At 40.6% G+C, this 23,535-nt stretch overlaps 1 protein-coding gene across 2 annotated transcripts in view; it reads left to right on the top strand.

Moving 5' to 3' along the window:
* Positions 1-22,664, top strand: part of JMY (junction mediating and regulatory protein, p53 cofactor) — a 104,354-nt gene extending 81,690 nt beyond the window's left edge. The window contains exons 5-11 of one of the 2 annotated variants that reach the window (XM_040340658.1): positions 1,208-1,373; positions 10,484-10,671; positions 12,811-12,894; positions 14,317-14,412; positions 14,570-15,122; positions 17,347-17,660; positions 20,822-22,664. In XM_040340658.1, coding sequence (XP_040196592.1) covers positions 1,208-1,373; positions 10,484-10,671; positions 12,811-12,894; positions 14,317-14,412; positions 14,570-15,122; positions 17,347-17,654 — 1,395 coding nt within the window. In that variant the 3' untranslated portion in view covers positions 17,655-17,660; positions 20,822-22,664. Of the gene's footprint in view, positions 1-1,207; positions 1,374-10,483; positions 10,672-12,810; positions 12,895-14,316; positions 14,413-14,569; positions 15,123-17,346; positions 17,661-20,793 lie in introns of both variants that reach the window. The other variant, XM_040340647.1, reaches the window with a different exon arrangement.
* Positions 22,665-23,535: the final 871 nt, after the last annotated feature.

Raw genomic sequence — 23,535 nt, 5'->3', positions numbered from 1 at the left:
TACATTGTTGCTTTAATCAAAAAAAAATGTACACTTTTATTGCGGTCACAAGGAATGTAGACATCCTTTGTGACCGCAATTGGCATGTGACAGGTACTCTTTATGGAGGAATCTGGAATCTATAAAACCCCTAATCCCTCCTCCGCCCTTAAAAGCATTCAAAACACCAAGATCTGTATTTTTGTATACTTGCTGGCCATAGATAGATAGATTTTTTTTTTTTTTATTTTTTTTTTTCATTTAGTCATTCAGGCAAAAAATAAATAAAAATAGAATGGCTTATCCCTCCACACAAATGAGGTAGATTGCGGAATCCTCCCTGCTGTGTTGTATTCTGACTTCTTCAGTGTCAGAATACACTGATTGGCATTGCAGCCGATTGAATGAAACATTTCCAACATTCTGTTTTATTAAGTCAATCGCTAGTTGGACTTCTGTTGAGCAGGAACAGCCATTGATGGATCAAAATTCCGCTGATTCCTGCCATACTGGATGAATTTCAATTAATCTATGGCCAGCTTTAGGCTATAAAAATTGAATTTGTTTCTACAGTGTTGGGTATCTAATGGGTTATCTATTTTTGTCTCTCCAATTGCACCTTAAAACTATATTTACTTTAGGAGGTTGGTCTCTGCTACTTTAAGATTTTGGTCTCTCAACAGCCCAGTGATAATTGAATGGGTTAGTTTCCCTACTAAGCGCTTTTGTGCTCTACCTCTGATAGCTGTGTGTGTGTGTGTGTGTGTGTGTGTGTGTGGCGTTGTAAGACGGGGGAACTTCTCCACTGTGTCTGTAATTAACCCTGTCCCTTCAAGACACACACCCTCTGCCGTAGTTGAGAAGGACTGATAGGGCTATTCCATTACATGCCAGCCTCATAAAAAAGGTTGAACACATTTATTTATCTTGCGGAAATAAAGGTGAATGGAGATATGCATTATGTAGACTGTATTATAATGGCTTTTTGGAGCAATGTGTGCACAAATACTTTAAATGCTGTTCTTGGAGCATTGGCATCTTTTTCCATGCCAGTAACCTGTTTTTCTTTTAGGCTTTCTTATTCCAGTCTGTTGTATGTTTATTTTAATTCAGTTTCCAGTGAAGCACATAAGACAAAAAATAATATAACAAAGTTACCCTTATTAGGCTAGGTTCTGTTTAATGCAGTCCTATGAGCTAATCTTGCCCTTTTTTTTTACCATTTTAGATGCAGAGTTTACATGGCGGAGAAGAAGCGATAGCTGTATTAGATGAGTTGGAAGCAGATTATTATACTCATCAGCTTCAGCTATATGAAGTCCAGTTTGAGATTCTCAAATGTGAGGAGCTACTACTTACAGCTCAGCTAGAGAGCATCAAACGTCAGATGTCAGGTAAATTTCCTTTACATTGCATACTTCACTGAAATCTTTGAAACCCTGTTTATTTATATTTGAAAATGTAAATTGATTCACAGTTAAAGTGGAACTATAGTGTGTGAATCAAATATTGCTTAGGGTGTTGGGTGAATTACATCCCGTGGGCATGTGTGGAATTTACATCATCCTGAGCCTGTTGGTGAAGATGTCCAAATTTCGGTATCCAGAGGACAACCAGACAAAGATGGACATGATTGGAAAGAGCAAGTGGACCTTAGCTTGGCTTATCATATACATCAGAGATATGCAATTAGCGGACCTCCAGCTGTTGCAAAACTACAAGTCCCATCATGCCTTTTCCTCTGGGTGTCATGCTTGTGGCTGTCAGTCTTGCTATGCCTCATGGGACTTGTAGTTCTGCAACAGCTGGAGGTCCGCTAATTGCATATCCCTGCTTTAAAGTAATCATATTTTGTAAAAATCAGAAATCATGTTTCAGGTTATAATACGCATCCTAGGCACAGACCTCTCTCCCTCTCTGCACTAACTGTTTGGGCATTTCTTCACTTGCAGGTGATTGGACACTGGCAAATAGAAAACCTAAAACTCAGCCCTACACGACCCCTCCTCCTTCCAGCATGCCTTCATTTTTTTTGCTAGTGTCTTTGGTAGATGGATGGATCTTTCTCTGCTCTGAATTTTTTTTTTTTTTCCTTTACCACTGAAATTGATCTTTTACCAATTCTTTCTGGTGTCCTGCTGCTTAAACTGAAGGCTCTTTTCACAGCAGTATTTATTTGGACCCATTACTGTCCGGCTCACAGTGCTTTGGGGGACTGTACCTAGACCCTACAGGATAGCAGAGAAGACCTGTAATGCTTCTAGCTAGCACTGGACCCCACAGGAAGCACATTACTGCAGCAGCTGGAGAGAGCTTGTAGAGTGCTATACAGGTCCAGGACCATGGTCCACTGCAGGGGAGCCCAGACCCTGAAGACCCCTGCAGGGGTTAGTCTGACCAGGACTGGAGGTGAAGAATTGAGCTGGGTCAGTAGGACTTTGTGCCTTGTCTCCTCCATTTCTTTATGCTGCCCAGTATACCTTCTGCTTTCTACAAAAAGGCAGCCATGACTACTGTATAATTACAACCTGTTCTCTGTTCTCAAACTGAGTGGAAAATAGCCCCCCATCCTGGGCCACAAACACCTAAGTAAATTTCTATGTTTACAAAAGTTCCATATTGAATCTGCCTGTTAATGATTGCGTCCCTTCATCATGGGCTTCTTGGCCTTGGTGAACATCAAGGATGCCTACTTACACATTCCTATTTTCCAACCAAACCAGTGCTATCTGCATTTTATTTATTTTTTCAAAAACTGCATATTGTGTTAGAATACCAGTTTCAGTTTGTGGCTCTGCCCTTTGGCTTAGCTACAGCACCACAGTTTTTTTTCTTTTTTTAATCAAGATACTGGCCTTTTTTTACGTTAAGGGGATCTCCTTTTTTGGATATCCGGATGACCTGCTTTGGCAATTGACAGTCTGTCAGTCAATGTCCAGACGATGATGCAAACTCCGCAGAGCTTTGGCTAGATCCTGAAGGTCCAAACTTCAGCTGTGGATCTGATGCGCCACTTGGAATATCTGGTCATAAACTTGGACATAGCCCTAAGATGCAATATTTGTCTGTAGAAAAAGTTTATGACCCTTCAGTCGAAGGCACAGGATGTGTATTTCATGACTCGCCCCTTTAGTTTTCTTCTGCATGAGGTTGTTGGCTAGATAGTGGGTCTCCTTCAATGCAGTCCTGAAACAGGGAATTTTCAATTGGGTGCTAAAATTAGAGAAGACCTTTTTCCCAGTGGTCTGAAAGATTCCGAGAATAGACACTAACCTATCCGTTCATGGCACATGGGTCATCGGAGAAATCTCAGCTGCCGATCAGTGTTCTCTGGCTCTGGTCAATTTCACTGTCCCTTCAGTCCAGCCTCAAACCCCCCCCCCCCCCATCATCATCAATCTCATAAGGCCTCTGTTCATAGGAATGCATGGACCATCTGATAGGAGCCACCCAAAATACTGGCAAGTGGACCTGATCAGATGGCCTGTGTGAAAGGGGCCTAATGGCCTGTACACACGATAAAAATGTTGTATGAAAACCGTCGTCCGAGGAAGAATCGTACGATAATCGGATCGTTGGTACAGAGCTCTCGAGAGCCGATAACGACACAATTCATCCGATTTATTATTCGTTTGGACAAGCACAAAAATTTTCCAAAATATCAGATCGTACAAATTTCATTTAGTCAGTATAGTTGTCATCCGAAAATACAATACAAATACATTACAACACATGACATCACTTCCGATTTTATTTTTATTTTTTCAGTCATACGAGAATTTTCATGCCTTTAGTAACCTATTCAAATTTAATTTCTACTTGCGACTATTAAGCGAAAAAAGTCGGACGATCTGTCGTCCGATTTTCGGATCGTGTGTACGGTCCATTAGGCTCGGTTCATACTGCCTTGACTTGGGATCCGACTTCAAGTAGTATGACATTTGAAATCCCATGTTAATTGATGAGAACTGTCTTAATTGGCACTACTGAAGTCGCTCATGTTTGAAAAGGTTCCTGTACTGCTTCAAGGCGACTTCTAACCTACTTGTGCCTATAGACTTTAATAGAAGTCTCCAAGTCGCATCCTTATATTGATGTGATTTGGATCCGATATTACAAGATTACCAAGACATTACCTGAAAGTTGCTTCAAAGCTGCATCTAGTAGTACTCAAGTCGCCAGCAAAGTTGCACCATAAGTCGCACGACTTTCAGGTTATGGCAGTGTGAACCGAGCGCTCAGTCACAAGGAGAGTTGATTTGGGAAACATAACAAGAACTTGTCCCATCATGCTCTTTAAATATCTGTTACCGCAACTTGCTGGTGTAAATGAATCCTAAGGATTTGTTTAAGCAGATCAATTGTTCTGTGTTTGAAATGCACATTTACTTCAATGGTGACCATCTGGATGACAGTTTTTGACTTTCTTTACGTTTCATTCCTTTGAACATGGCATGTTCTTTTGAGATGTGTTTGCATTGTAAGCACAGCAGGTCAGGCTCCACCTTTTTGAATTGAAAAGCATAGGTTTTTAGCTGTAATGTGTTCAAAGGCGGCATTATACAACAATTTCCATGTACAACTTTGAGGCAAATGTTAAATGTTAGTTCAAAGGTCAGGTAATGTTTCAAGACTTGGGAGGATTAAACCTTCTATTTTAGCGACAAAACACCTGCTTACATCTCCTAATTATAGGATAGCGGGCATTCTGTAGTGCGTGTAATAGCAACAAATGGTAGATGCTTCCATTAATATCTGGAAGCCTTTCTTAACGATTTTAAAAGACTTTACAATGAATTGTGAACAGCCATGGCTGCTGTTGGTCTACCTTAAGCCTCGTACACACTATCCGAAAAGCAAACGACAGATCGCCTGCATTTTTTGCATGCTAGTCGCATATCGAACATGAGTTTACTAAACATACATAAATTCTCGTACGACAGAATAAAAATTTGGAAGTCATGTCCTGTGTTGTAGTGTATTTGTATTCTATTTACGGACAACAATTGTACAGATTAACCGAAAATCGTACGAGAATTTTTTTCCGATCGAATAATATTGGATGAACTGTCGTGATCGGGTCTCGAAACCTCTGTACTAACGATTCGATTATTGTATGATTGCTTGAAAGCAGTATTTTTCGTACAATTAGCCGTGTTGGTTCTCTAGGCAAGACTTTTTTATTATTCTTATTTTAGTTTTGGATACAGTGAAGTGGGTTATATATTTTGTCGTGTTTTATATAGCTTTCTTTCTCTTTTATTGCTCCTAACCTTAAAGTGGTTGTAAACCCTTACAAATACCCAGTGAAGTGACTGGCCTCACAGGTGAAATACAGTGCGTCCGGAAAGTTTACACAAGGTTTCTCTTTTTCCCTATTTTGTTATGTTACAGCCTTTATTCCAAAATAGATTTAAATTCATTATCTTTCTAAACATTTTACAAACAATACCCCATAATTAGAACATGAAAGAAGTTTATTTGAAATCCATGCAAATTTATTAAATAAAAAAATGAAGAAAACTAGTGTATATAAAAAATTATGTGTGTGTGTGTATAGATGTGTGTATATATATATATATATATATGTGTGTGTGTATATATATATATACACACATATATATATATATATATATATATGTGTATTTGAGGGTGGAGATTCGCAAACTAATTTTATATAATATAAAATTAGTTTGCGAATCTCCACCCTCAAATTAAAATTCCCCCCTCCTCTCTGCTACATGTGATCCAGAAGAAAAGTATGGTTACATTCAAGGCATGCCCACTACAGTCGCTCTCAACTGTTTAAGCCAATAAATGCTTGGTGTTGTATTTGATCACATGTGCAGCATCATGGCAACTACAGATCAAGCAGAGGCTAAGATGGCCACTTCCTTGGCTTTATATCAGGGGTGTCAAACTCCAATTCATGGTTGGCCGCATCAGCATTATGATTCCCCAAAAGGGCCAGTTGTATCTGTAAGATTAGATGTCCAGCACATCCCTTCCCCATATATTAGATGTCAAGAGCCACCCCACCATCAGCAGGTGAGTCCCCCAATCTTCTTTACATCACAGTGCACCCCCCTTTCCTTATGCTGCTGCTAGGATGAAGCTGGATACATTGCTTGAAAGCAGAAAGTAAGGATCTGGAGCTCTCCTGCAGGGCCACATGAAATGGCCTGGAGGGCCGGATTCAGCCCGCGGGCCTTGTGTTTGACACCTGTGCTTTATATGAAAGGAGGGTTTTTTATTTATTTTTTCAGTTAAATGATGGTTGACCTTTTGCTAGAAGCATCTTTTTGAATGAGGAAAAAAATGAAACGTTGCTATATACATTGAACTTTACTGGCAGAATACAGCTATTGTTGCTGATGATCATCCTCTGTTATCAGTCTATAAAATATCAAACAAGGAAGATAAAACGGGGTGTCAGTTATTTGATTAGCGTGACTCCCTTGTGTCTAATTATATCACCCTGCATTTCAGAATCCTTGTTAATGACAGCCTAGCCTTACAGTAAGAATGAGTCATGGCTTCTATTTAACCACTTGACAACCGGGCCTATTTTGGCACTTCTCTCCTTCATGTAAAAATCACAATTTTTTTGCTAGAAAATTAATCAGAACCCCCAAACATTATATATATATTTTTTTTTAGCAGACATCCTAGGGAATAAAATGGCAGTCATTGCAATACTTTTTGTCACACCGTATTTGCGCAGCGGTCTTACAAGCGCACTTTTTTTGGGAAAAAATAATTTTTTTGAATTAAAAAATAAGACAACAATAATTTTTGCCCAATTTTTTTATATATTGTGAAAGATAATGTTGCGCCGAGTAAAATGATACCCAACATGACACGCTTAAAAATTGCGCCCGCTCGTGGCATGGCGTCAAACTTTTACCCTTAAAAATCTCGATAGGCGACGTTTAAAAAATTCTACAGGTTGCATCTTTTGAGCTACAGAGTAGGTCTAGGGCTAGAATTATTGCTCTCGCTCTAACGATCGCGGCGATACCTCACTTGTGTGGTTTGAACACCGTTTTCATATGCGGGCGCTACTCGCGTATGCGTTCGCTTCTGTGCGCGAGCTCGTCGGGACGGGGCGTTTTTAAAAACATATTTTTTTGTTTTCTTATTTATTTTTATTTATTTTTATAATTTTTTACACTGAAATAAAAAAAAAAAAATATCACTTTTATTCCTATTACAAGGAATGTAAACATCCCTTGTAGTAGAAAAAAGCATGACAGGTCCTCTTAAATATGAGATCTGGGGTCAAAAAGACCTCAGATCTCATATTTAGGCTTAAATGCAAAAAAAGAAAAAAAAATTAAACTGTCATTTTTTCAAATGACAGAAAAAAAAAATGTTGCTTTAAGACGCTGGGCGGGACTGACGTTTTGACGTCACTTCCGCCCAGCAGAGATATGGGGACGGGTGGGGGCGATTTTTCCCTCAGTCGCATCCCCACACAGGTGCCGAACGGACCCGATCTCCTCCGCCGCTACCGACGGCTCCGGTAAGCGGCGGAGGGCGCGGGAGAGCGGCTGGAGGGGGGGGCCCTCTCCCACCACCGATAACGGCGATCTCGTGGCGAATCCGCCACGGAGACCGCCGTTATCGTTTACAGGACCGTTGGCACTAAAGATGGATACCTCGGTTGTGGCAGCAGCTGCTGCCGTTACCGAGATATCCATCTTTAAAAACAGGACGTACTTTGGCAATTGCCAAGTGGTTAAATGAACGCATACAGCTACAGCATTCCAGTGTTTTAACAGATATGTTGTGCAAGTTTTTATTGTTATCATAAAGGTCAGATAAAACCGTACATTTTGTGTGAGCCAGCTCTTTGACTTTGTTTTCTGGATTGCAATGTAAATGAAGAGTGCTTCTTGTTTTATGTGTAGATAGAGCTATTAGAGATGTATCATATATTCATATAGTATCTAAAGAAACATGGTTGTCAAATGTTAATATTACGTATAAATCTGTTGCCTGTCTTTTCAGCTTATAATAGTCCATTCATTCTCAGTATTATCCTTATCTTAGTAAGGAAAGGGATGGTCGGCACTCAGGATGACCTTCAAAAAAGTATTTTTCTTAAGTAAACCTGTACAATGCTGTAAATTGACATACGCTTTTCTGACGTTAGTCCATAGCCATGACTAAGGACTAACGTCCAAAACACGTAGGCTATTTTAGAGCATTGTACATGTTTAATAAAGAAATACTATTTCTCTTATTTCCATGGACGGACACGGCTTCCTTATACTCTTGACTGTAGGGTTATGTTCCGTCTATTAGGAGAGGACTAGTCCTCTCCTAATAGACGGAGCATAACCCTGCAGTCAAGAGTATAAGGAAGCTGTGTCTGTTCATGGACTTCAGAGAAAAGGTTTCTACGCTGAGTACAAAAATCCAATTTTTTTGGAGGTCATCCTGAGTGCCGACCATCCCTTTCCTTACTCTGATATGTTGGAGGTGTCAACAGCCTCAAGGTCTGAGCATCGGGTGGAGCTTTTATGTGGGAAGGTTGTAGCGCCTATACAGCTGGTATCCTCATCTTAGCCTGGAAAAAATTAGACTACAGGGTTGCTGTAAATACCAAATCAAATTTGGGTTGGATGATAACCCTTCCCCGAGGAACAAAAGGACACACATGGTATCAAATTAAGTATTTAACCACTTCAGCCCAGAAGGTTTACCCCCTTCATGACCAGGCGTTACTTTGACAACTGTGTGGTCGTGCAATGCTTTACCTAAATAAAACTGATGTCCTCCATCTTCCTCTCTCACAGAACGGCGGTCTGCCTTGTTTACATAGGCAGACCACCGTTCTGCCTCTCCAGAGAATGATCGGTGGGTCCCGCTGTGTCCAAACACAGCGGGTGTGGGGGTCACTGTGATTTCACACAGGAGGGCCACCCTACCACAGTATATCTTTGTGGGGAGGTCCATAAGCAGTTAATAAAGGCAGTACATTTTTATCTCTGCAGTTCCGGGTGTCATACTTGCTGTTCCAGAAAATTTGGCCTTAAAACTGTAAAGCTTTGCATGCTCTGCTCGAATTTTGTCCTAATCCTTAATCTGCCTAAATCTGAACTGTAGTGCACCAACAAGTTCGCAATGAAAAATTAAAAAAGCCTGGTGGGAAATATTCAGCTGAATAGTAATGCATCCTATCAGATCCTGTGGCTGTTTGGGTATTCAGATATGCACAGATGTAGTGGCTGTGTGGACAGCTTGCAGGGGAAATTTCTCCATCCAAGTGTTTACATGCAGACCAAAAGAAAATTAAACATCTATGCTTAGCCTTGGTGTTGCTTATATTTATATAAATCTGCTCAATTTAATACTTGCACCACATTTACGAAGTAATACAGTTGGAAAAAAAAAATTTGCAACATTGTGTTTCAAGGGAATGTACACTGATTATTTTTCCTTGTTTGTCCAGTTTGCTACAGCACTGAAACAAGGTCTTTTCCTAAAGTACACAAATCAGGAAAGGTTTCATCCTTCTTTTTTTTGTCCTTTCTATAATTCCTCGTTGGTTGTGGCAGAAGTCTCCTGCCTGAGCTTTACTGGAGGGAGGGTTGTTGGGTTGTACCTTTTCCAGCCAGTACTTGTGCAAATGCTCCCGTTTCTCGAAAGCAATACCTGTTGCGGTTCAATTTGAGCCCATACATGGGCTAAAATCACACTGCAAAGAATCCCCAAAATGTGGTGCGATTCCTGTCCAAATCGCATGCAGTTTTCCCCACCGCTCCAGTGTAGAAAGGGAAGCGCCATCTAGTGCAGCAACGGCAGTTTATTAAATGGGTTATAAAGTGCATAGCTCGTCAAATACAAAGTTGCATAGTGTCCGTCCCGCCCATAATAGAAAACCACGGCCACTAGAGGTGCTTGCAGATTTAGAGATGTATAGGCGGTCCGCCCCCAATCTGACATCACTTCCACCCTATACCCACTGGGGCCCAGGTACTTCTTCTCTATCCCTGTGCGCACCTCTAGTGGCCGTAGTTTTCTATTATCGGCGTGACAGGGACACTATACAGATTTGGATTTAAAGAGATATGTACTTTAATGTGAGTTATAACATTTTTAATAAACTGCCCATTGCTGCACTAGATGTTGCTTTCTATACTGGGTTTACACAGGAGCAGTGAGAAAAATCGAATGCGACTTAGGAATTGTACTGAATTCCTGTTCAAATTGCTTGCGATTCTTTGCAGTATAATTTGAGCCCATTCATTTTGTATGAGCTTAAATCACACCACAAAGGTATCAGTACTCGGTATTGGTGAGTACTTGACCGAAAGTATCAGTACTCGTCGGTAAAGAAAAAAGCAATATCATTGCAGCCCTAGTATACATTTATAAAGGATGATAGTTATCAATAATTTAGTTGTCAATAACTTTTAGCTACTATGAAAACGAAAAGAAAAGCGCGGTTTGCAAAAATAAACCCCCTCCATTTTCATTGTCTTTGTTTCCGCAGAGAAAAGAGATGAAGTTGTCTATTATGATACATATGAAAGCATGGAGGCAATGCTTGCAACTGAAGACATGGTGGCTTCTATCCATTTACAAAGAGAAGAACTTCTTAAACTTCAGCAGAAAGTTCGGCAGCTTGAAGCAAAACGTGGCCGAATTTCAGCCAAGAAAGCCTACCTCAGAAACAAAAAGGTGCTGCTACTAAAATATGCCATTCTCCTTCTTGCCTTTCTCGTGTAATCTTTCTGTAAATGACATTATCAGCAGCAGAATATTACCAAAAAAAAAATGAAGACCTTTTTACTAACACGCGAGCCTGTGGTTCATGGCAACAGGTTCACTTTAATGTAGCCTTTCCCGTCATACTCCCTGCTGCTTATTTCAGTTTCTGGGACCGAACACATGTCCCGTGTGAGTTATTAGAATCATAGATTACACAAGGCTACCTTCATGTGACCGTGCCGCTTGGCCCAGGAAGTTTAATATATGGGCATGGAGAACACAGGAAAGGTAAGTATATGCTGGGAATATATTGGAGAGCAGAATTAAAGAACTGTCTAAGTGCCACTCATGGCCATCATTGGTAGTGTAAAGTTGGGAAACCAGGCAGAGAACGATATCAGACCGTACAAGCAACACAAGGAGTAAACCATTTGTAATAAAATTATGAAATGTATTAACCACTTAACCCCCGGACCATTTTGCTTGTCAATGACCGGGCCACTTTTTGCGATTCAGCACTGCGTCGCTTTAACTGACAATTGCGCGGTCGTGCGAGGTGGCTCCCAAACAAAGTTGGCGTCCTTTCCCCCCCCCCACAAATAGAGCTTTCTTTTGGTGGTATTTGATCACCTCTGCGGTTTTTATTTTTTGCGCTATAAACAAAAAATAGAGCGACAATTTTGAAAAAAAAAATATATTTTTTACGTTTTGCTGTAATAAATATACCCCAAAAATATATTAAAAAAAAAAAAAATATGTTTTCCTTAGTTTAGGCCGATACTTATTCTTCTACATATTTTTCGTAAAAAAAATCGCAATAGGCGTTTGATTGGTTTGCGCAAAAGTTATAGCGTCTACAAAATAAGGGATAGTTTTATGGCATTTTTATTAATATATATTTTTTTACTAATAACGGCGGCGATTAGCGATTTTTATCGGTACTGCGACCTTATGGCGGACACTTCGGACACTTTTGACACATTTTTGGGACCATTGGCGTTTTTATAGCGATCAGTGCTAAAAAAAATGCATTGATTTACTGTAAAAATGCCACTGGTAGGGAAGGGGTTAACACTAGGGGGCGAGGAACGGGTTAATCATGTTCCCTGGGTGTGTTCTAACTGAAGAGGGGGTGGGACTGACTAGGGCAAATGACAGATCGCTGTTCATAAATTTGTATGAACAGACGAACAGTCATTTCTCTCCCTGACAGGACCGGGAGCTGTGTGTTTACACACACAGCTCCCGGTTCTCGCTCTATAACGAGCGATCGCGGGTGCCCACGTCGGCACCAGGGGGCGCGCGTGTGCGCCTCCAGGGGTGCGCACGCGCACCTGATGGCTGAAATGCGAAATTACGTATACCTACGTGATTTCGCGCAGCCGAGCCAACCTGCCGCCGTATAACTGCGGCAGCTGGTCGGCTAGTGGTTAATAAAGATTAAAATAATTCATAAAATTTAATATTTGTCAAAAACAATACTAGTGCTGATAGAATTCATTGTGTATATTCATACAACAAGAGACAATGCTGGATAAGTCCTCATATGCCAATGCGATGCACCAGACTCTGCTTCATTAGGGCCTATGAAGACAATACAGCACTCATGTACAAAGAGGCAATAACCTATTATTAAGTATTGGTATATATCAATATTCAATACGTTCATGTAATCACTACATGGCACCCACCTCGGGCACATGGAGACACCAGCACCATCACTGCCCGGGCGGGCGCAGGAGCATGGAGGAAGAGTGCTGTATTGTCTTCATAGGCGCCGGATGAAGAAAAGTCTGACGAAACGCATGGGCATATGAGGACCTAATTTATCAGCATTGTCTCTTGGTGTATTTATATATACACAATTAATTCTATCAGCACTAGTATTTTTTTTGACAAATAATATTCACATTGTATGAATTATTTTAATCTTTGTTATTAATAAATTGTAAGATTTTATTACAAATTGTTTACTCCTTGTGTGACCTATAGAGCCCGATATCGTTTTCTGACTGGTGTCAGAGTTAAAGAAACTGTTGGTGTGCCCAAAATAACTACCCGTTTGGCCTTTATTAGCATATTTTTTATTTCCTGTCTTTATTTTTTCAGGAGATCTGTATTGCCAAGCATACAGAGAAGAGACAGCAGCAATTTCATAGTGACGATGAATATGGAGAACATGCTGCACAGCTAGTATGTTTAAACTCTATTTATTTCACATCCAGGCATTTGGTTTCTACAGACTTGGTTATTTTTGCATACAAAGAAATATATACTGGATATCGCCACCACAAAACAATGAAACAAACTTTTTAGATGACCATTTACCATTTTATATTTGCAAGTGTTGATTTGGTATTACTGTATCAACCACTTGCAGAAATGTTGCTGTGTAGGTGAGAACTACAAAAGCAAACATTAGAGGCTCAGTTGATGACCTAAAGAGAAAACGGATATGAAAACATAAATTGCGTGTGACTACTTTCACACTGAGGCGTTTTTCAGGCACTAAAGGGCTAAAAATAGCGCCTGTAAATCGCCTGAAAAAACGCCTCCCCTGCCACCCCAGTGTGAAATCGCTTTCACACTGGAGCATCTTTGGGCTGGTGCAGGAGCGGTGAATACACGGCTCTTAAATTGCCCCTGCCATTCGGCCGCTAGCGGGGGTTAAGAGCACCCTGCTAGCAGCTGAGAAGCGCAACTAAAACGACTTTAACGACTTGAGCACGGTTTTCAGGTACCTGTTGGCTACATTTGTTTCCTTGGTTCCTTTTTTTTTTTTTTGATCTAGCAGTAACACACTTCTTGTCTTAGGGCATCTCTATTCTGAATCGTGGAGACACCTTTTGGATAGCATCGTTGTCAGCCTGTGGCGAGGGAAATCTGCAATGACACACAGAAAACAATAGTTTTTCTCTGTGTTCCGGAGCTATCCCTTCTAGATTGTAAGCTCTAATTAACAGGGCCCTCCGATTCCTCCTGTATATATTTGTATTGTAACTCTGCTGTCTGCCCCCATGTTTTAAAGCGCTAAGTAAACTGTTGGCACTTTATAAATCCTGAATCATAATAAATATTCATATACCAACATGTTGGCATAATACCACAATTCAGTTGTTGACCGTGCATGTCACCGCACAGCAAACGCAGCTCACTGTGCTGCTGTACAATAACTTGAATGAAGTGTCACTTGGTACATTTCACATAAAAAAAGCTGTGCGATGCAATAAAATGAACATCATACCACTCCCTGCCGAATGGAACTGCAATAGCTTTAGTTTGTGTCAACTTCTAACTTCCACTTTTGCTGGACAGCTTGGTCTGGCAATAGAAGTTAAAAATTAACAGACCTCCTGGCCAGATCACTAGGTGAAAATAATGGGGGGAAAAAAGCCTAAAAAGGAAAGAAATGCAGTCACCATGTCTATGAATTGGCAATATAATAAAATATTGTTTTCAGGTTTAATACTGCATCAAATTGCTTGGTAAAATAAGATTAGATTTGCCATGGAGCTTTGCATGTAGTCTTCTTTCTCCTAAATGTTGTCATGCCTGGATTTTAATGACTATTCATACGGTCAGTTTTGATAATTATGTTTGCATTGTGTGTTTCAGAAACGTGACAAACAGCAAGATGAGGAAGAACAAAAGAACACTTGGGTTACTCAGGAGCGACAAAAGACCTTGGATAGACTCCGCACATTTAAACAGGTTGGTGGCAAATCAGGACAGTGCTGTGGTAGCGTTATATTACCTGCAGCACTGGTACGTTTGTGCAAGTTTGGCGTAAAATCAGTTTGATGCAATTTATGGAAGGGTTTTCTTACCATTGACCTCACTGATCACTTTTTTTATTTTTTATACATAGCGTCATCCTGGGCAAGTAATATTGAAGTCAACAAGATTTCGTTTGACTCCAGGCAGAAGGAAACCCACAGCAAGAACGACCCCAAGCCTTGATGAACCGCAATCCCTCTCTGTCAGTATTCAGACGCAAGGAATACCAGATGTGGAAACGCTAGAAGTGTTACAGCCATTGGATGTTCATACAATCTATAAACAACCACAGCTTGATGAGAATTCCTTACCTCCTGACGCAGCTAGCTCTCAACTTCCTGAAACAGCTTCGCTTCCCACTTTCAGTGGTGAAAAACTTGATACTGTACAACCCCAGTCTCTGCCTGTGTTCTCTGCTCCACCTCCCCCTCCACCGCCACCACCTCCACCGCCACCTTCTTTAAAAGAGGAGACAGAACCTTTAGATGTCAGAGTTATACACGTCAAGAAGGAGCCCGAGGACTCTGCACCTCCAACACCCGCAGGCACCCCCTTATCCCAAATATTTGACAGCACTCAACTTGTCAGTGCCAGGAAAAAGTTGAAGAAAACTGGAGCTCTTGAAGGCCTGCAGCAAAGAAGAGGTAGTGTTTTATTTCCAGAATACTGATTTGGTTGTTGTGTTGTCTTTATCGCTAACTGAAATCAAGAGCTAGTTAAATGTGACTCTGTCATGAAGGCTGCCATTACTCAAAAATATGCAGAGCGGGTTCATTCCATATACAACTTTCTCAGTTGTTACCATCCCTGCTCAAATATATCTGCTAGAAACCCCTAGATAATCCCAAGAGAAGGAGGGGGGAAAATAGTACACTAATTGTACAAACTTGAGCTAGCAATCGCTTGTGAAATAAAATAGAATGATTTTTATTGCAAAAGTTAAAAAGCCAAAGGCATAAATGTGCTAAAACCATCGCCCACTGTAAACAAAAAAATATATACTTTATTGTAAACATATGGTGACTTGATTATCAACGCGTTTTGCAATCACATTATTCCCTCAGGATTCACACCAACGTCCGGATTTAGTGGTACACTTTTTATAGGAACCGATCAGATAAATACATAACATAAAGAGTAATCGGACAAACACATGATAAATCAAAAACTAACCCTGAATCAGAGAAGCATGCAGAGGATGGGGCATGGGATCCTTTGCTGACCTTTCCTTTGGGAATTTTGCTTCCCTGGCTGTCATAATGTTATGACTTTAAGTGATTGTTTACAAAATTTTTTTTTTGTAAATCACAAACCGGTTTAGATTTACCATGTCCGTACAATTGGATTGCACAGAGCAGCCCCAAGGCTCCTCTTTTCGGGTCCCCCGCCAGCATTCCTTCTTCTTTTAACAGGATGTGCCTGACAGCAGCAGGAGCAAGTGGCTCCCACCACCTCAGCAAAGCGGGGAGAGCCACTACAGACGGGCACAGCGTCCGATTGAGGTAAGTAAAATTGGGAGTTGAGGGGGCATACTGCTCTTATGTGCCCTTTTATCTTCCAACTTGGGCTGAGTTCACACTGGCATTAAGAGCAGGTGTTTGAGAGGCGTTAATGAGTCGGAGTCAGTGCTCTCAAGTCAGTGGGGTGTATGTGCTTTAAAGTGAACCAACAATGCACTAGCTTAAAGGAACACTAAAGGCAAGATTTTTTTTGTTTAAAAATAACAAACATGTTATACTTACCTCCGCTGTGCAGTTCGTTTTGCACAGAGTGGCCCCGATCCGTGTCTTCTGGGGTCCCTCGGCGGCTGTCTCTGCTGCTCCTCCTCGCAAAAGCTTTCCACCTTCATGCGAGCTCCCTCGCATGGTGTAAAGCTTTTGCGAGCGCGCTCCCTTGATACAGCGGCGGCCATAGCCGCCGACTGTATCACTCCGCCCCGCCCCCGCCGCGTCATTTGCTGTGATTGACAGCCGCGCCAGCCAATGGCTGCGCTGCTATCAATTCGCCCAGCCTAGCCAATCAACGGCCAGGCTGGGAACCGAACAGAATGACGAGAACGCGCCCAGGGCTTTCGAGGGGTGAGGTAAGTAAAACGGGGGGGTGGGGGGCTATGCTGTCAGATGTTTTTTTACCTTAATGCATAGGATGCATTAAGGTAAAAAAACTTTTACCTTTACAAACCCTTTAAAGGAACCTATTTAGAAAATAAAAACTAACCTTTACAACCCCTTTAAGGCCTGAAGTCATTCATCCTTTGTATCATACAGTAAGGCAGAGGTACCCAACCCTTATTATAATCTACATCCAGGTATAATAGCTTAGCTAGAAACTATAGCACATGAAATGATGTAAGCTGGCCATACATGGATCGAATTCTGAAAGATTTTTTTTTTCAAAAATCGTAACTAAGAATATTAGTTCGAATTGCACACCATAAGTGGGGCAGCAGCAATGGCCGATTGTTGTGCAGCCATCAAATTTGATTGATCGGGTGCGGTATAAATTTTTTGAAAAACAAATTTCTAATCAAAAATGGGGGAATCATGCGTGGGAAAAAAAATGCTCATGAACTGTAAACTGAAAAGAAGATTTCCGGGCACTAAAAATGTTTTTTGTAGCAACAGAAGGTGAAATTGAAGGCTTGGTTGGTCGAATTTAGAAACCGTGCGTGGCATCATCAAATCACTAAATGCATTAAGAAAATTTGTTCGGAATTCGACTCACGTATGGCCTGCATTAAAGTGGGGTTATTTTCTTTTGCACTACTGATTTCAGTTCATTCAAACCAAAAATGTTTCAAGATAAAGCCTTGAAAATGACAGTGTACAGCGACATTACTATTGGTATTGATTTACGTGTCTTTTCTAGTGAGCTCACCAATGGATGAAGTTTTGGCTTCCCTAAAACGTGGAAGTTTTCATCTGAAAAAAGTGGACCAAAGGACGCTGGCACCTTTCCCCGATGAGGACGACAGCAATAATATATTGGCACAAATCAGGAAGGGGGTGAAACTGAAGAAGGTGCAGAAAGATGATTTAAGAGAATCTTTCTCACTTTTAAATGATGCAGACCCGCTGACACGCAGCATTCATGAGGCACTTAGACGAATTAAAGAGGCTTCACCTGAATCGGAGGATGAAGACGAGAGTTTGCCTTGCACAGACTGGGAAAATTAGCTGGTGGTAATGTGTTCTTCTAATATTTATTTGGGTATCACTAATACATTTTAATGATTCATGACACTGGTGGCTTTAGATTTCAAGAGATAATTTAGACAAAAATTTTACATCTAAGAATGGTTTTCTGACTGTGGAATATTTACAGTAAATAGAACATTAAAAATGTCAGTTTAGCTTTACCGTATTTGCCGGCGTATAAGACGACCCCCTAATATACTGCTGAAAACGGTGGTTTTGTGGTCTACTCACCGTATTAGACGACCCCCTTCTGCGGTAGTAATGCCTTTTAAAACGAAGAGGAGGAGGCCACCGCCGGGTGCTTTGTAAGGCTGTATGTAATGCCTTTTTAAAAAATGAAAATGCCGCTGGGTGCTCTGTAAGGTTGTATGTAGTCTGTATATGCGCCACTCAACCAATCCCAATGCACTCTGTTGATGACAGAGCATGCTAAGCCTGCTCGGATTGGAGTAATGACCTCTGCCAATCCGAGCAGGCTTAGCATGCTCTGTCATCAACACAGCGCATCGGGATTGGCTGAGCGGCGCAGAATACAGATCACATACAGCGTTACAGAGCGCCTGGCGGGTTGATATCGAGCGAGCAGCTGCTTAACCCGGCGTATAAGACGACCCCCGGTTTTTGGCTGTGTAATTCCGGTGTAAAAGGTCGTCTTATACGCCGGAAAATACGGTACTTCTTTTGCCTGAGGTCGACTTAAAGCAGAACACATAGTTTCGTATTTGGTGAGGTTGGAAAATAACGCACGTTCATCCAGTCCAACCTGTGTGTGTGTTTATATGTTAATAGTACATTGTAGAACCCTGAATGTTGTGGTCATTAAGGTGTTCATCTAATAGTTTATTTTTTTTTAAAATAATCAATGCTTCCTGCTGAAACCACTGCTTGTGGAAGAGAATTCAACATCCTTACTGCTCTTACAGTAAAGAACCCTCTACGCAGTTTAACCACTTCAGCCCCGTACCATTTTGCTGGTCAATGACCGGGCCATTTTTTGCGATTCGGCACTGCGTCGATTTAACTGACAATTGCGAGGTCATGCTACGTGGCTCCCAAACAAAATTGATGTCCTTTTTTTCCCACAAATAGAGCTTTCTTTTGGTGGTATTTGATCACCTCTGCAGTTTTTATTTTTTTATTTTTTTGCGCTATAAACAAAAATAGAGCGACAACTTTGAAAAAAATGAATATTTTTAACTTTTTGCTATAATAAATATCCCCCAAAAATATATAAAAAAAAAATAAAAAATTCCCTCAGTTTAGGCCAATACGTATTCTTCTACATATTTTACGGGGGAAAAAAATCGCAATAAGCATTTATTGATTGGTTTGCGCAAAAGTTATAGCGTCTACAAAATAGGGGATAGTTTTATAGCATTTTTATTAATAATTTTTTTTTTTACTAGTAATGCCGGCGATCTGCGATTTTTATCGGTACTGCGACCTTATGGCAAACACATCGGACACATTTTTGGGACCATTGGCATTTTTATAGCGATCGGTGCTATAAAAATGCATTGATTACTGTAAAAATGTCACTGGCAGGGAAGGGGTTAACACTAGGGGGTGATCAAGGGGTTAATTATGTTCCCTCACTGTGTTTTAACTGAAGGGGGGGTGGGACTGACTATATTCCCTATTGCGGAAATATTTTTACCCTATGCTAGGGTCACCAGTACAGTATCCTTTACAGCCAAGGAAGCTGCCATCTTAGCATCTGTTGGCACAAGCAACTGTGACAGTTATCCTTCGCAGCATGCCTTGATAGTAACTGTTTTGGGAAACCGTTATACCAATGGGTTTAATTCCGCTATAGGTTCGGTTCACACTGCCGCGACTTGGGATCCGGCTTGTAAGACCCAGGCTCGCCCCCTAGTGGTCAAAAGGCGAACCAATGTACAGCTTCAACGGTTCGCCCAGGGGAGACAACCTGCCGCTGTACAACTGTGGCAGCTGGTCGGGAATGGGTTAAACGGTATACACGCTTATTTTTAAGGTTTAATATAGCTATACCTGCAAAAGGGCCAGTTAGAAGTGACCTAGCAGAACCTCATTTTATGACTAAAGTTCCACTTTAGGTGAGTGAGTAACTTGTATAGTGCTACAAATGCGAACTAAATCGCCTCAAGGCGCTGTATCCAATGTCATCGTCTAGCCACGCTTCAGAATAGATGTGTCTTAAAGTGGAGTTCCACCCATAAATATAACATTACATCAGTAGTTTTTAAAAAAAATTCATTAGTCCTTTACGAAATTTTTTTTTTTTTTTTAGATGCCTTCAAAGTGTTGTTGCTAGGCAGAATAGTTAATCTTCCCTCTTCCTGCACCTAGGTGCTTAATGCTTCCTAACCTACACCGCACAGACTCCTGGGAATGTAGTGGGTGTAACTTTCCAGGAGTCTGTGCACTCCCCAGTCTCAAAGAATCATGTGACTTGGACAGCACAGGTGCTGAAACCTGATCTGACACTGCTTGTGCAGCACTGAGCATGTGCGCGATCTGCAAGGCTGAAATCCAGGAAGTCATACAGTTTGGCTTCATGATGCTCAATTTCTATTTTATAAAGTGTCTAAATGCTGTAACAACCTAACAAAACGGACCTTAGTTTACAGACTAACTTTACTAGAATACATTAAGCTTGTGTATTACAGGGGTATTTATATTTAAAAAGTGAAATTGTGGTCGGAACTCCGCTTTAAGTTTTTTTCTGAAGGCTCGATGGTTCACTTCCATAGGAATGTCTGTAGGTAGAGCGTTCCATAGCCTTGGTCCTTGGACTGCGAATCTTCGTTCTCCTTTAGATTTGTAGCTGGATTTGGGGATGTTGAGGAGGTTCTGATTAGTTGGTCGTAGGGCCCGATATGGGGTGTAGTGTTTTATTTTCTCGCATAAGTATTGAGGCGCATTTCCTTGCATGCATTTGTGGGTGAGGCAGAATGTCACCCGATCCTTTACGGCTAACCAGTGGTGGGACTTCAAGACCGGGGAGAAGGAAATCACCATCCCAAAAATATGCATTTTAACATAGTTAAGCCAGTGTGTGTTCATCGGTAATAGAAGCTGCTTACACCTAACTTATTGAACATATTGTGTGATATCTTTTGTTTGCATTGAATAGGTCCTTGGCTGACATTACTGTATTGCAGCAGAGCGGAGGTCATCATTTTTTTGCTGCCACAAGATGAAGAAAAGCCTACGAGGAGGAAGAAGCAAATCCTTCTGGTATATAACTTGAGGAATCTCTACAGTTTAGAAAATGATAGTTACCGCTGAAGCAACCCACCAGTTACACTTTACAGCTTAGAAGCCAGATGGATTTCATGAGCCCTCCGCTGCTTCCAGAGGCACTTTTTCCATTTAGCTTGGTGGCCAGTTATAATTTTGATTTTTTTTTTTCTTTTTTATTATTACTATTGTGGCAAACACTATTGATTTATTAGTGAAGTTGGAGTTTACGAAGGACATCTATGAAACTCTAATCACTGGATGCACTGAATCTGATTGGCTTGAAGGAGATTGAATAGAACTGACCTCTTTGCAGCAGCAGTATCAGACACTGTATTGCCCAACTGTAGACTGTCCTCTGTTTACTAGCCATGTAGGATTCAAGGGAAAGCTATGAGGTTAAAGTGATCCAAGATTACTTTGAAGAGACAACCAATGTTAAGAGTCAAGTATAACTCAAGAAGTTGGAAAATCATTCCGTGTGTCTCAATGGGATATTTACACTTAACCTCCAATTAGCTGGCCACTGCAGATAGCATGTGTTCATTGTCTACAAGACTGCCAGCCTCTCATCAGTCTGATTTACCAATCTTTTTAACCAATAGCTGCTCACATTTGCTATAATAATAATCTTTTTACTACATGATGTATATTAGGGGACAGTGCATCATTTTACAAATTCCTATATATATATATATATATTCCATTTTTATGATTTGATTGCTTTTATTCATTGTCTTAATTGTTTTATGCAATATCATTTTGACTTCCTTTCAGCGATCTAAAGGAAAATGCAAAACATATTTATATATTGATCAGAAAACGTAGTATTATTTTCTGTGTGGATAGTTTTTCTTATGGTTGCTTTTAAACTTTGCATGTTATTTTTAGTTTGGAGAAGTTATTCAAACAAGAGGACCAGCAAGTCTCCTAATTTTTATTTACACTGTCTGTCTGGCCATTAAGTTAGAAATGTAGATTCTGACCTAAATATATATCTGAAAAGACGACGTTCTGCTTATTTTTGATAGAAGAGGCTGGTTTTGCTTATATTGGCTGAAATTCTGGTTTGCTGGCATGAGATACTTTAAAAGTTTCAGCATAGGTGTCTTGTTTTAGAACATTGCATGTATAGTTTTGGATTGGTGATATGAGGACCAACCGTTTACCTTTTATAGGTCTCCCTCTGCACTGTACAAAACCCAATATGTTCCGTTGTGTTTATCACTACGTTTCAGGGTAATTGGTCCTATTAAAACACCAAAATCTTTATTATAATGCAATATTTGTATTGTCCTTGGTTGGACAATCCCAAGAGCCAGGTAATCAAAATTGCAAGCAGTGTCTACCATTTTCAATTGCATGTTTTGGTATTGATGGAAGAATGTTCCCCTGCCTCTGTTCGGTGGTCATACACTATTGGAACTTTCAGTCTTCAGCTTTTATACCATAATGGTCTTTAAGTGACTGATTAACATTGTACATGTTGGGATTCATTTGTGTGGCTGATTTTTGTTTTTGATCTTAAAGTGTTACTAAACCCAGGACTCACTATATTTGGTCTCCCACAGTAAACAGAACATTGAAATGCAATTACATAATGAAATACCCTTTCTCACCAGCAGTATATAGCAGTCTTATGACTTCTGTCAGTGTCTGGTTAAAGCTTGTAGAGTTTTCATTCTCCTCTGACTGTCCTATGAGTCTGCATGACCCCTGACCCCAATCATAGTGCTGATTGGTTGTGCGCTGATCACATGCACCCTCAAAAAAACCCTCTAGCAATACACACTAAACTGAGCATGTGCAAAGTGCCTCCAAGGCTCTGAACTATCAGCAGATGGATTGGGGACAGTGAAAGAAGGGGAGGGTCAGAGAAGACAGTATCAAACAGCCTTTTCATACAATGTGGAGGATTAACCCCTTAGGTTCCACAGTGAGTATAACCAGCATGCCTTACTGTCTATACAGACTGATTTTACTGTTGTGGGTTTAGTAAAACTTTAAGTTCAACCATAATTATCAGATTTACTAACATAGACAAGCTGCCTGTTTATAGACAATAAACAATTGTCTTGATTTTCAGGTAGGTCAGGAAGTCCCTACTACCAATATTTCCTCTTTGATCAGTAATAGAACTACTTTTGCAACTTCAAGTGACAGGATTAATTGTTACTTTCATCAGAAGATCATCTTGTTTATATAATATTAGTCCATACTTGGTTCCCTTCATACTGCCCGCTGGCTCCTGCCCTGGAGTAAATAGCTGCCGAATTGTATATTGTTTTGCCTATTGTATACATCAAGGGTGGGTGCGTCCATATTTAGTATTGGATGTGATTTGAAGGTTCCACACCTAACACAGCCAAGCTTTTTGCATAAATAAAATTGTAAGAAAAGAACAGGGTTTGTATTACACGTAGCAACCAGTTCTCCTTTTTCATTCCTCCAGTTTTTATACATGTACAAACCATGAAGTATGTGTTGTAGTCATATGTGACTTTGCTTCAACATATTTTTTGCTTATGTGGTCGGCGTCTTGTTTAAACTTCTTGTGTTAAAGATATAAATCTTTATTTGGACAGGTGGGCCGTTGGCTTTGGTTCCACTTTCACTTGTATGACCCAAAAGTGAA

The sequence above is a fragment of the Rana temporaria genome, chromosome 1, assembly GCF_905171775.1.
Source record: "Rana temporaria chromosome 1, aRanTem1.1, whole genome shotgun sequence".
Taxonomy (NCBI): domain Eukaryota; kingdom Metazoa; phylum Chordata; class Amphibia; order Anura; family Ranidae; genus Rana; species Rana temporaria.
The sequence above is the reverse complement of the archived record's forward strand: the minus strand, read 5'-3'. Positions and strand labels throughout refer to the sequence as shown.